This window comes from Scyliorhinus torazame, chromosome 17 (genome assembly GCF_047496885.1).
Source record: "Scyliorhinus torazame isolate Kashiwa2021f chromosome 17, sScyTor2.1, whole genome shotgun sequence".
Classification (NCBI taxonomy): Eukaryota; Metazoa; Chordata; class Chondrichthyes; order Carcharhiniformes; family Scyliorhinidae; genus Scyliorhinus; species Scyliorhinus torazame.
In genome coordinates, this window is record NC_092723.1 from 6,269,421 (window position 1) to 6,283,507 (window position 14,087).

Below are 14,087 nucleotides of genomic sequence, written 5' to 3' on the forward strand. Positions count from 1 at the left end.
CGCAGGAAACAGACGGGAAAGGGTCCAGACTGGCACCGGGGCTGTTTAGCACAGGGCTAAATCGCTGGCTTTGAAAGCAGACCAAGGCAGGCCAGCAGCACGGTTCGATTCCCGTAACAGCCTCCCCGAACAGGCGCCGGAATGTGGCGACTAGGGGCTTTACACAGTAACTTCATTTGAAGCCTACTTGTGACAATAAGCGATTTTCATTTCATTTCATTTTCATTTAATTTTCAGACAGCAGGGTCCTCACCCCCTGTGAGGAACGGGTCCTGCATGTCCTAGGGGTGGGCAAGGACAGTTGTCCCTGATGCCACAGAGGTGAGTATCCATCGTGTCCGTCCAGGTGATCTGTCACAGATGAGTTGATCACGCCAGGATGATGACCCTTCCCTATGACTGACCATTCTCCCGTAGGATCACCCTCTGATTGTGCCAGCTGATCTGGGGTGTCCTCTCACCCCCACCTGTGTTTCCCCCCCACCCCTTTCCACCTCGGAGGAGAACTCCGAAGATGCCACCGTCACAGCTGTCATTCTCACCTCCCACCAGCACAGAGACACACACCTCGGTGGGTGAAAGTAGTGGACAGGCTCCTGGGGCACAATCTGGTGAGCAGTACACAGTTGCAGACGCACATCAGGGGGACGCAGGAATGTCCAGGGGATGTCTGCTGGGCCCCAGGACCTAGCTGGTTGGGTGGGGGGGATGGTCGGGATGGGGGGGGGGGGGGGACGGGGCGGGGGGCGGGGAGGGAGGGAGTAGTGTGAGACGTGGGGGGCACAGTGGGGGTACATGGGTGAGGGGGGAACGGTGGGTGGGAAAGGAAGATGGAGAGGCCCGTCCAATGAGAAGTGGGCAAGGATGAGGGCCTCCCTGGTTCTCCGGGGATGCCGGAAGCTGGCCACCACCACCTGTCCAGTTCCTCCTCATTCTCCCTGGAGGTGCCCGGGTGTTCCTCCTCCTCCTCCTCCGGCATGTCACGCTGCTACTGTGTCATTAGCAAGTCCGAAGAGCCAACTGGTCATCCTACGGTGTCCCTCGAAGGGGATCTCCAACAGCCCCAGGACTTAGCTGCCGTGCACCCTCCCAGTGAAGCATGCAACATAAGAACATAAGAACTAGGAGCAGGAGTAGGCCATCTGGCCCCTCGAGCCTGCTCCACCATTCAATGAGATCATGGCTGATCTTTTGTGGACTCAGCTCCACTTTCCGGCCCGAACACCATAACCCTTAATCCCTTTATTCTTCAAAAAACTATCTATCTTTATCTTAAAAACATTTAATGAAGGAGCCTCTACTGCTTCACTGGACAAGGAATTCCATAGATTCACAACCCTTTGGGTAAAGAAGTTCCTCCTAAACTCAGTCCTAAATCTACTTCACCTTATTTTGAGGCTGTGCCCCCTAGTTCTGCTTTCACCCGCCAGTGGAAACAACCTGCCCGCATCTATCCTATCTAATCCCTTCATAATTTTATATGTTTCTATAAGATCCCCCCTCATCCTTCTAAATTCCCATGAGTACAGTCCCAGTCTACTCAACCTCTTCTCGTAATCCAACCCCTTCAGCTCTGGGATTAACCTAGTGAATCTCCTCTGCACACCCTCCAGTGCCAGTACGTCCTTTCTCAAGTAAGGAGACCAAAACTGAACACAATACTCCAGGTGTGGCCTCACTAACACCTTATACAATTGCAGCATAACCTCCCTAGTCTTAAACTCCATCCCTCTAGCAATGAAGGACAAAATTCCATTTGCCTTCTTAATCACCTGTTGCACCTGTAAACCAATTTTTTGCGACTCATGCACTAGCACACCCAGGTCTCTCTGCACTGCAGCATGTTTTAATATTTTATCATTTAAATAATAATTCCTTTTGCTGTTATTCCTACCAAAATGGATAACCTCACATTTGTCAACATTGTATTCCATCTGCCAGACCCTAGCCCATTCACTTAGCCTATCCAAATCCCTCTGCAGACTTCCAGTATCCTCTGCACTTTTTGCTTTACCACTTATCTTAGTGTCGTCTGCAAACTTGAACACATTGCCCTTGGTCCCCAACTCCAAATCATCTATGTAAATTGTGAACAATTGTGGGCCCAACACTGATCCCTGAGGGACACCACTAGCTACTGATTGCCAACCAGAGAAACACCCATTAATCCCCACTCTTTGCTTTCTATTAATTAACCAATCCTCTATCCATGCTACTACTTTCCCCTTAATGCCGTGCATCTAGCACGGTAGCTCAAGTGGATAGCACTGTGGCTTCACAGCGCCAGGGTCCCAGGTTCGATTCCTCGCTGGGTCACTGTTTGTGCGGAGTCTGCACGTTCTCCCCGTGTCTGCGTGGGTTTCCTCCGGGTGCTCCGGTTTCCTCCCACAGTCCAAAAGACGTGCAAGTTAGGTGGATTGGCCATGATAAATTGCCCTTAGTGATCAAAAAGGTTAGGAGGGGTTATGGGGTTATGAGGATAGGGTGGAAATGAGGGCTTAAGTGGGTCAGTGCAGACTCGATGGGCTGAATGGCCTCCTTCTGCACTGTAAATTCTATGAGTCTTTGATTCTATCAAAGTATAAATTTAAAAAAAAGTTAAAAAAAGTTAAATGGCCATCTGATACATCCTCCCCGTGTGTGCGTGGGTTTCCTCCGGGTGCTCCGGTTTCCTCCCACAAACCAAAGATGTGCGGGTTAGGTGGATTGGCCATGCTAAATTGCCCTTAGTGTCCAAAATTGCCCTTAGTGTTCGATGGGGTTACTGGGTTATAGGGATAGGGTGGAGGTGTGGACCTTGGGTAGGGTGCTCTTTCCAAGAGCCGGTGCAGACTTGATGGGCCGAATGGCCTCCTTCTGCACTGCAAATTCTATGATCTTTATCTTATGCAGTAACCTTTTGTGTGGCACCTTGTCAAAGGCTTTCTGGAAATCCAGATATACCACATCCATTGGCTCCCCGATCTTCAGGCAGTGACCGTGCACAAATTGGACATTCAGGGATTTGAACCCCTTCCTGTTAATGAAGCGTGCTCCCAAACCCTTGTTGCGCACAAGTTGACATGCGTGCCATCTGTTTCACCTTGAACTGGGGCAGTCTGGCGATGATGGAGAATCCTGAAGCCCAGGCACTTGATGGCCTTGGTCCAGGTCAAAGTTTATATAGTTAGCTGCCCGGGCAAACAGGGCATCCGTGACTTCCTAAATGCACTTGTGGGCTCAAGGTTGAGAAATACCACACATGTCCTCACTCAAGCCCTGGAATTATCCTGAGGCGTGGAGGTTCAGGGCTGAAGTGACCTTGACTATCACCTGGATCGGGTAGCCTCCTCCTCCACATGGTGCCAAGTCCACAAGGACAGGGCACAGGTGCCGCACTAAACCCTTGTTGAAACAGAGTCTTCTGTGGCACACGCTGTCCGTCATCTGCTCAAAGGACCAGCGATGCCTGTGCCTGTACACCTTGGGCCGCTGCCGGCTCCCACCTCCGGGTCCCCCTGTGACCTGATGGGTGGCCGGATCCTCAGGATGTGGGGCGGAATCCTGCACATGCTGACGTTGCTGCTACCGCCTTCTCTGATGTCTGGCCGCCTGACCTGCCATCCAACATGCCCTGCACATGCACTCACCAGCCACAGGGGGGGGGGCACTGGGCACCGGGAGTGGTTAGATCACGGGTGGCCCTTCGATCGGGGGTTCTTCCCGTTAATGGATTGGAGATTGTTCTCAATCAGTGATTGTTGGTTCCTTGACATGTTGTGGTGGAATCCGGATCTCACCAATGGGAGCGGGCCGATTAGATCGTAAACTGATTGGCGCCTGGTATGATTCCTGATTTCGGACTCTCCCGCTATCTAACCGGCCCACTCATTTTCGCAGCCGGCGCGATGTGGCCGGTGGATCGGGTCCGAAGATTTACAACCTTCGCAAAATTAAATTGCAACACATTTCAATGAATGACCAGGAATTGAGACCGTGTCCCACATTATTCTAGTCAGCAAAGTGAGCTGTCAGCTTTACAACACCTTCTTACCGCAGTTCACATTCCAGTTGGTGTAACTGCCAATGATTTTGACACTGCGTTGGGTATGAATTTGCCCAGATTTTTACTGAACATGGATTCAATGCAAAAGGACCGATCCAGTTCCTGAGTGAAAAGATTCCACCTCCAGAATGTGTTTCATCCTGAGTTGCAGGATTCTTCTCTTTGAACTTTGCAAGGAGGCTGTTGCTTTCATTAAAAAAAGATACAAAGACCCAAAGTCTGCCTTCAGCAGTGGCAGGAACGGGTGGTGGCAGATTGGCTGCCCATTATTTACCTTGCCTAATTGCCTTTTAAAAAATGTGACAGGAAAATCATGTGAAGTGTGCAGCAGGCAGCCAAACTGATAGCATCTGTTTCCCCACGTGGCGGAAAGTGAAAAGCTACCTCAAGTACGGCAGATTAATTGAAAGCTAGTCCAACTCTGAAAGGTTTCAATGCATGACTCAGCTTTGAACTGGCCAGCTTTGTTTTTACAGAAACCTGTGTTAACAGTAATGCTGACTCTGTATTTCCTGAAGTGAACCCCTTTCAGCACATGAACACTGCGGGAAGCAACGCGCAAGGAGTTCATTTGTTGTACTTGGTTTAAGTTGGTTTTGCTTCTGGATTCAAGGAGAGTCTTCGCCCGATCTTAATGACATTTCTCAAGGACCTATTGAAGATGCTCCTGAAATTATACGCAATCTTAGCTGGAGAACACTTGCTGGAAGCATGTCATCCTCCTCTCTCTGCTACTTAATAAAGGCATTAACTGTTTAAAACAAAAAGAAGAACACCTTATGCCAACAGAAAAGCAAATGGATGTGATATTCAACTCCATAGTTCCCATTTCCTTGGTGTGGCCACTGCAGTTTTGCCTCCAAAATAGTGTCCACGGCATCTGCTCACACTTCTGGTGCTTGCTGTACGGGGAGTGTCTGCTGGCAGGATGTTTCCCTGGGGCAACACCTCAGCAATCAGAGCTATGTGTTGGGCAACTGAATGCCCCACTGAGGCCACACTTAGTCCCACACTTTCCTGCACCAAAATGTTCCTCTTGCCAGTTCAGGGAGAGATCAAGGCACCATTTAAAAATGGAGCCCATTTCGCTAGACCGCCCACCGCGACCTCTGTACCGCCCAACATCCCAACTCACCAATTAGGGGGCCATCGGGCCCCCTGCATCCCACCTCATAAGAGCAGGGCACCAGCATGCCCGACCCCCAGAACGGGCAAGATGTCACCTGGGCATCTTGGCACTGAAGCCTGGCAGTGCCATATGGGCACCCTGGCATTGCCAGGTTGACACCCAGGTGACACCAGCAGGGTGCCAGACTGGCAGTGCCACGGTTGGTACGTGGGTGGCACTGGGGATGCCAATGTGCCCCCTGCCCAGAGCCCGCCCACCCACGGGCCCCCGGTCGCCTTGGAGACTCCCCAAGTGCTGGTACACCTGGTCCACATTTGTGGAAAGCGCTAAATTGCAACCCCTCGGAGTCTCTGAGGCGAGACAGTTCGATCCGGGGCATGGGGTAGATTCAGCGTAGGTGTATTCAATTGAGACCAACTGCTCACTTGAATGTGCAAATCAGGATCCTGACCTCAATGGGTGCGATCCAGAACATGATGCCTCATGAGAGCTCTGTAAATCTCACGAGAGGCCTTGTTGTGAGATTTAGTGGCCTTGCTGTGTCCCGGGTCGGGCGCGATGAGGCCGATAGATAGTGCCCACTATCTCTTTCTGTGGGCAATAACTCTTTGTTGGGTGAGTTATGGCTGTACTTTGAGACTTCCTATGATATAAATGAAAGTCTTTCTTTACAACTCGAGAAAAATATTGGAATTTCCCCAATTATTTTGAAGTTTGATGCCACTGCTGAACAATGTCTTCTTTTAATTAGCAAAGTGGAAGATTGAACACATTGGCCGGGATTCTCCGATACAGCGCCGGGTTGGAGATTCTTGCGCCCCCCCCCCCCCGGCGCCGGGCCGCCGATTCTCTGGCCGCCACTGCGGCGATTCTCCGCGCTCGACACGCTGAGTGCCCGCCGAGTTCCACCGGCATGGGTTACGTATGGTCCTACCCGGCGGGCCCTCGGAGTTCTGTCTGCGGGGGCTGCCCTGGTGGGAGCCAGGGGGATCCGACTCCGGGGGGGTCCTCCACAGTGGCCAGGCCCGCAATCGGGGCCTATCGATCGGCGGGCGGGCTAATTCCGGGTGGAGCCTATGTTCCTCCGCGCCAGGCCTCTGACAAATTGCCCAGGGGCCGGCGTGAGACGGCAACCCACGCGCATGCGCGGACACGTGCCGGCAATGGCGTGCCGGCTTTCGAGCGCACAGCACTCCAGCGCCGTACTAGCCCTTAGGAAGGGGTGATTGCCTGGGCCTGGAGGCCCGTTGATGCCGGTGTCGCTCGCACTGGTTTTGACGCCAGCGTCAACACTTGCCTGGGATTTTGGAGAATCCCGGCCATTAAGTTTTGGTTGGATATATGTATCCAAGAGGTTTCACGTGGAACCAATGAGGGAGGGTAGACTAATTGAACAACTCTTTCAGTGATCGAGCGTAGGCATGATTGGCTGAATAAGTGTTTGTGCTTTAATATTCTAGGGAACACATTCAACAGAATAATTCATGCATTGATATTCGACATCAGCTTATCTGTCTCCAGAATCTGGAATTGTATTCAAGTTGGAATAAGATCATTTCATTGTCCTTCCATTTTCAGAATTGAAGAACTGAGCCAGCTTTGCTTAGTTTACTTAGGAGACAGTCTTCAAGTCCATCTTATTTACTGGTTCCAAAACCTGAAGAAATAGCCCTCAGTACTCAAACAATACTTCACACTCACTGCTGCCAAGATACTCTGTAAATTCATGTGATTCTGTTCAAGATTTTGGCACTTACAGCTTTCTCCATTGGAGCAATGAACACGATACATATTACCACTGGCTCAACACTTAAGGTGTAGCAATTCTCTCACATATATTCCCATCGATGCAGACCTCATCCCCTGCAGAATTCTGGAGTGTTGCATACCTGGTGTTGTTGCTGAGAGAATGATAGTGTTGATAAATGCACGGTTTCCGATGCGTTAAATAGAGTGTTTGGGTGGCACGGCGGCACAGTGGTTAGCACTGCTGCCTTACGACGCCGAGGACCCAGGCTCGATCCCGGCCCCAGGTCACTGCCCGTGTGGAGTTTGCACATTCTCCCTGTGTCTGCGTGGGTCTCACCCCCACAACCCAAAAACATGCGCAGGATAGGTGGATTGGCCACGCCAAATTGCCCCTCAAGTGGGAAAAAAATTAATTGGGTACTCTAAATTTATTTTTTAAAATAGACTGTTTGCCATCAAATAATACCATAATATCAATATGGATATTCTGTAACATTTTTATTATGCAAACTGCAATGGAAAACTTGCTCGAAAGCTATTCTCTTTATGAATGCATGTTATTTGTGCATATTACAGTACATGCCCCTGCAGAATAGTAACTCAAGAAATGGCAAACGTATTGAAAAAAAAGGTGAAAAAATCCACATAAACTATTAGCAGAGTGAGTGTAAAAAGAAAATGTCGCTTCTATGTTTTAATTTCATATTTGCTATTCAGCAGTTTGAGTAAGGTCGTCCACTGCACAGATGGAAGTATGTGATCTGGAGTTTGGCATCTGGGACCAGTTTTCAGTCAATGTTCATCATGAGGCTTCAGTTAGGTCTTTCCAGTTGGATGAATATCCAGTCCACAGCACAGCGGAAGACTCCAGGCTCGATTTCCCAGTAGGGAATCGGGTTTCCGTACAAGCTAATCCTGCTGTACGGGCTCTTCATTGGGTCATCGATCTGAGGGCAAAAGTCACCGTCTTTTAAGTGAGCTATCTGGTTGTCATTGAGATAGAGGGCCTGTGATTGGAATCAGAAATAAAAAACCCAGTGAATTCTGAACACAACAATATAGGAAAACAAAACAGAGCTCAGTGTAATTATCATCCCTAATTGCCCTCGAATTGAGTGATTTGCTGGGCCATTTAATTTTTAAAAATAAATAAATTTAGAGTACCCAATTCATTTTTGCCAATTAAGGGGCAATTTAGCGTGTTCAATTCACCTACCTTGCACATTTTTGGGTTGTGGGGGCGAAACCCACGCAAACACGGGGAGAATGTGCAAACAACACACAGACAGTGACCCAGAGCCGGGATTGAACCTGGGACCTCGGCGCCGTGAACAAAGAACAAAGAACAAAGAAATGTACAGCACAGGAACAGGCCCTTCGGCCCTCCAAGCCCGTGCCGACCATGCTGCCCGTCTAAACTACAATCTTCTACACTTCCTGGGTCCGTATCCCTCTATTCCCATCCTATTCATGTATTTGTCAAGATGCCCCTTAAATGTCACTATCGTCCCTGCTTCCACCACCTCCTCCGGTAGCGAGTTCCAGGCACCCACTACCCTCTGCATAAAAAACTTGCCTCGTACATCTACTCTAAACCTTGCCCCTCTCACCTTAAACCTATGCCCCCTAGTAATTGACCCCTCTACCCTGGGGAAAAGCCTCTGACTATCCACTCTGTCTATGCCCCTCATAATTTTGTAGACCTCTATCAGGTCTCCCCTCAACCTCCTTCGTTCCAGTGAGACAAACCGAGTTTATTCAACCGCTCCTCATAGCTAATGCCCTCCATACCAGGCAACATTCTGGTAAATCTCTTCTGCACCCTCTCTAAAGCCTCCACATCCTTTTGGTAGTGTGGCGACAAGAATTGAACACTATACTCCAAGTGTGGCCTAATTAAGGTTCTATACAGCTGCAACATGACTTGCCAATTCTTATACTCAATGCCCCGGCCAATGAAGGCAAGCATGCCGTATGCCTTCTTGACTACCTTCTCCACCTGTGTTGCCCCTTTCAATGACCTGTGGACCTGTACTCCTAGATCTCTTTGACTTTCAATACTCTTGAGGGTTCTACCATTCACTGTATATTCCCTACCTGCATTAGACCTTCCAAAATGCATTACCTCACATTTGTCCGGATTAAACTCCATCTGCCATCTCTCCGCCCAAGTCTCCAAACAATCTAAATCCTGCTGTATCCTCAGACAGTCCTCATCGCTATCCGCAATTCCACCAACCTTTGTGTCGTCTGCAAACTTACTAATCAGACCAGTTACATTTTCCTCCAAATCATTTATATATACTACAAAGAGCAAAGGTCCCAGCACTGATCCCTGTGGAACACCACTGGTCACAGCCCTCCAATTAGAAAAGCATCCTTCCATTGCTACTCTCTGCCTTCTATGACCTAGCCAGTTCTGTATCCACCTTGCCAGCTCCCCCCTGATCCCGTGTGACTTCACCTTTTGTACTAGTCTACCATGAGGGACCTTGTCAAAGGCCTTACTGAAGTCCATATAGACAACATCCACTGCCCTACCTGCATCAATCATCTTAGTGACCTCCTCGAAAAACTCTATCAAGTTAGTGAGACACGACCTCCCCTTCACAAAACCATGCTGCCTCTCACTAATACGTTCATTTGCTTCCAAATGGGAGTAGATCCTGTCTCGAAGAATTCTCTCCAGTAATTTCCCTACCACTGAAGTAAGGCTCACCGGCCTGTAGTTCCCTGGATTATCCTTGCTACCCTTCTTAAACAGAGGAACAACATTGGCTATTCTCCAGTCCTCCGGGACATCCCCTGAAGACAGTGAGGATCCAAAGATTTCTGTCAAGGCCTCAGCAATTTCCTCTCCAGCCTCCTTCAGTATTCTGGGGTAGATCCCATCAGGCCCTGGGGACTTATCTACCTTAATATTTTTTAAGACACCCAACACCTCGTCTTTTTGGATCTCAATGTGACCCAGGCTATCTACACACCCTTCTCCAGACTCAACATCTACCAATTTCTTCTCTTTGGTGAATACTGATGCAAAGTATTCATTTAGTACCTCGCCCATTTCCTCTGGCTCCACACATAGATTCCCTTGCCTATCCTTCAGTGGGCCAACCCTTTCCCTGGCTACCCTCTTGCTTTTTATGTACGTGTAAAAAGCCTTGGGATTTTCCTTATCCCTATTTGCCAATGACTTTTCGTTACCCCTTCTAGCCCTCCTGACTCCTTGCTTAAGTTGCTTCCTACTTTCCTTATATTCCACGCAGGCTTCGTCTGTTCCCAGCCTTTTAGCCCTGAAAAATGCCTCCTTTTTCTTTTTGACGAGGCCTACAATATCTCTCGTTATCCAAGGTTCCCGAAAATTGCCGTATTTATCCTTCTTCCTCACAGGAACATGCCGGTCCTGAATTCCTTTCAACTGACACTTGAAAGCCTCCCACATGTCAGATATTGATTTGCGCTCAAACATCCGCCCCCAATCTATGTTCTTCAGTTCCCGCCTAATATTGTTATAATTAGCCTTCCCCCAATTTAGCACATTCATCCTAGGACCACTCTTATCCTTGTCCACCAGTACTTTAAAACTTACTGCATTGTGGTCACTGTTACCGAAATGCTCCCCTACTGAAACATCTACCACCTGGCCGGGCTCATTCCCCAATACCAGGTCCAGTACCGCCCCTTCCCTAGTTGGACTGTCTACATATTGTTTTAAGAAGCCCTCCTGGATGCTCCTTACAAACTCTGCCCCATCTAAGCCCCTGGCACTAAGTGAGTCCCAGTCAATATTGGGGAAGTTGAAGTCTCCCATCACCACAACCCTGTTGTTTTTGCTCTTTTCCAAAATCTGTCTACCTATCTGCTCCTCTATCTCCCGCTGGCTGTTGGGAGGCCTGTAGTAAACCACCAACATTGTGACTGCACCCTTCATATTCCTGATCTCTACCCATATAGCCTCACTGCCCTCTGAGGTGTCCTCCCGCAGTACAGCTGTGATATTCTCCCGAACCAGTAGCGCAACTCCGCCTCCCCTTTTACATCCCCCTCTATCCCGCCTGAAACATCTAAATCCTGGAACGTTTAGCTGCCAATCCTGCCCTTCCCTCAACCAGGTCTCTGTAATGGCAACAACATCATAGTTCCAAGTACTAATCCAAGCTCTAAGTTCATCTGCCTTACCCGTAATACTTCTTGCATTAAAACATATGCACTTCAGGCCACCAGACCCGCTGTGTTCAGCAACTTCTCCCTGTCTGCTCTGCCTCAGAGCCCCACTGTCCCTATTCCCTGGTTGTCCCTCAATGCTCTCACCTTCTGACCTATTGCTCCCGTGCCCACCCCTCTGCCATACTAGTTTAAACCCTCCCGTGTGACACTAGCAAACCTCGCGGCCAGGATATTTATGCCTCTCCGGTTTAGATGCAACCCGTCCTTCTTATATAGGTCACACCTGCCCCGGAAGAGCTCCCAGTGGTCCAGATAACGGAAACCCTCCCTCCTACACCAGCTGTTTAGCCACTTGTTTAGCTGCTCTATCTTCCTATTTCTAGCCTCACTGGCACGTGGCACAGGGAGTAATCCCGAGATTACAACCCTCGAGGTCCTGTCTTTTAACTTTCTGCCTAGCTCCCTGATCTCCTGCTGCAGGACCTCATGCCCCTTCCTGCCTATGTCGTTAGTACCAATATGTACAACGACCTCTGCCTGTTTGCCCTCCCCCTTCAGGATGCCCTCTACCCGTTCGGAGACATCCTGGACCCTGGCACCAGGGAGGCAACATACCATCCTGGAGTCTCTTTCACGTCCACAGAAGCGCCTATCTGTGCCCCTGAGTACAGAGTCCCCTATTACTATTGCTCTTCTGCGCTTTGACCCTCCCTTCTGAACATCAGAGCCAGCCGTGGTGCCACTGCTCTGGCTGCTGCTGTTTTCCCCTGATAGGCTATCCCCCCGACAGTATCCAAAGGGGTATACCTGTTCGAGAGGGGGACAACCACAGGGGACTGCAGTGCTGCCACTGCGCCATCGTGCTACCCTTTGCTGGGCCATTAAAGAGTCAGCCACATTGCTGTGGGTCTGGAGTCACATGCAGGCCCGACCAGGTAAGGAAGATAGACTGAACCAGTTGGGTTTTTAACAACAATGGTTCCATCAAAGTACATCACTAGACTTTCCAAAAAAAATTCCAATTAAGGGACAATTTAGCGTGGCCAATCCACCTTCAGATAATCGTCCAATTCTCATTTTGAAAGCCACGATTGATCCTGCCTCCACCGTACTGCCAGGCAGTGCATTCCACATCCTAACCAGTTGCTGCGTGAGAAAGCATTTTGGCATGCCACCTTTGGTTCCCTTGCCTTTCACTTTAAATAACCCCTGGTTCTCGATCGTTATGTCAATGGAAACAGCTTCTCCCTTCCTTCTCTGCCCATATCCTCATATTCTGAAATAAAGTGACAATCTTTCACTGCACCCTGCTAGTATAAGTCCATCTAGTGCACATTGCATAGGAAACTTGACCACATGCATATTCCACAAGTGGTGAAATAACCATGGATGAAACTGAAAGAGGCCAAGTAGACTTGGCACTAAATATGTTCAACCAAGGCAGAACAATCAAGAACAAAGCCAGTACTAACAATGAAAGAAATAAAGAATTGCATTTATAGAATAGAATCCCTATAGCACAGAAGGTGGCCATTCAGCCCATCGAGTCTGCACCCCAACCTAGGCCCACTCCCCCGTAAACCCATAACCCCACCTAACCTTTGAACATTAAGGGGCGAATTAGCATGGCCAATCCACCTAACCTGCACATCTTCGGACTATGGGAGGAAACCGGAGCACCCGGAGGAAACCCAGGCAAACAAGGGGAGAACGTGCAGACTCCACACAGACAGTGACCCGAGGTTGGAATTGGACCCGGGTCCCTGGCGCTGTGAGGCAGCAGTGCTAATTACTGTGAAGTGCCTTTCATAACCTCAAGTCATTCCAAAGTGCTTTGTGGCCAACTGTTGTATTGGGGGGAAGCCAGTAGCCAATTTGAACACAGCAAGCTCCCATAAACAGAGTCAGAGAAGTGACGGTGCAGAAGGAGGCTATTCAACCAATCAAGTCTGCACCAGGAACAGCAAATAAATGACCAGAAAATCTGATTTAGTGATGATGATTGAGGGGTAAATTTTAATCAAGACATCAGAGATAACCCTCCTGCTCTTCAAGATTGTGTCATGGTAACATTCACCCCCACCTGAAAGAGCAGCCAGAGACACATCCTTTTATGTCTTGTTTAAATGATGGTGCCTCTGACAATGCAACTCTCTCCCTCAGTATTGAACCGAGTGTTGCCTAATACATTGATGCTTAAGTCCCTGGAATAGGGTTTGAACATACAACCTTCTGACTCAGAGTCAGAGTGCTACCACCGACCTTCAGTGTGCTAAACAACATAGCTAAAACAGTGGTATATAAACCAGAGAAGATTGTGGTCAGACTGATGTTACAATCTCTACAGGGACTGATAACTTTCAAAAAGAGATTTGAACTAACGGAAAGAAATGGCATGCCAAGATTTCACGTTTTGAAATATTTGCTGTCGTAAATGAGTAAATTATCACCCTTCACCAAAAGCTATTTTCTGGTGAGCAATTTATACTCTGAACTACGGAAAGGGCTATTCCCATTTTATACTTATCACCCATCTCACTCTTCCCGGAATTACAGTTCTTATAGCAAACAGTTCCCTGCTGCCCCCCCACGACCAATGGGTTCCCGTATCCTGTTTCATCAAGTTGTAAATCTGGTGACTGTATCTGGGTGATTTCCACTGTTTTCAGAGAGTTTAAAAAAAATACCCCACCAGCAGTAAAGCCTGCTGGGATGATCCCCCCCCCCTCCCCCCCCCCTCCCCCCCCCAGCCATGCCAGGAAATATCACCCAGAATTCTCAGCTGTTTGCAGGATGTGTCTCCTTGACAAGAGATCATCTCCCTCCCACGTCCAGCTGTGGTAGCTCAAAATCCAAAACAGTCTCTTCCCTGTGCTGGCCACATGGAACTGCTGTCTGCGGCGTTCATTGATGTGTAGACGGGTCTGTAGCCTGATCTCAAAAATGGATCCCTCTGCCATCTTTGCCATGTCAAATGGAACACATCAACATTGCATC

The 14,087-nt window shown here is 49.0% G+C and overlaps 1 protein-coding gene across 1 annotated transcript in view; it reads right to left on the minus strand.

The window, feature by feature from the left end:
- Positions 1-7,406: 7,406 nt before the first annotated feature.
- Positions 7,407-14,087, minus strand: part of LOC140393671 (decorin-like) — a 91,976-nt gene continuing 85,295 nt past the window's right edge. Inside the window, exon 8 of the mRNA XM_072479958.1 lies at positions 7,407-7,930. Within this exon, the coding sequence (XP_072336059.1) occupies positions 7,736-7,930 (195 nt within the window). The 3' untranslated portion in view covers positions 7,407-7,735. The remainder of the gene's footprint in view (positions 7,931-14,087) is intronic.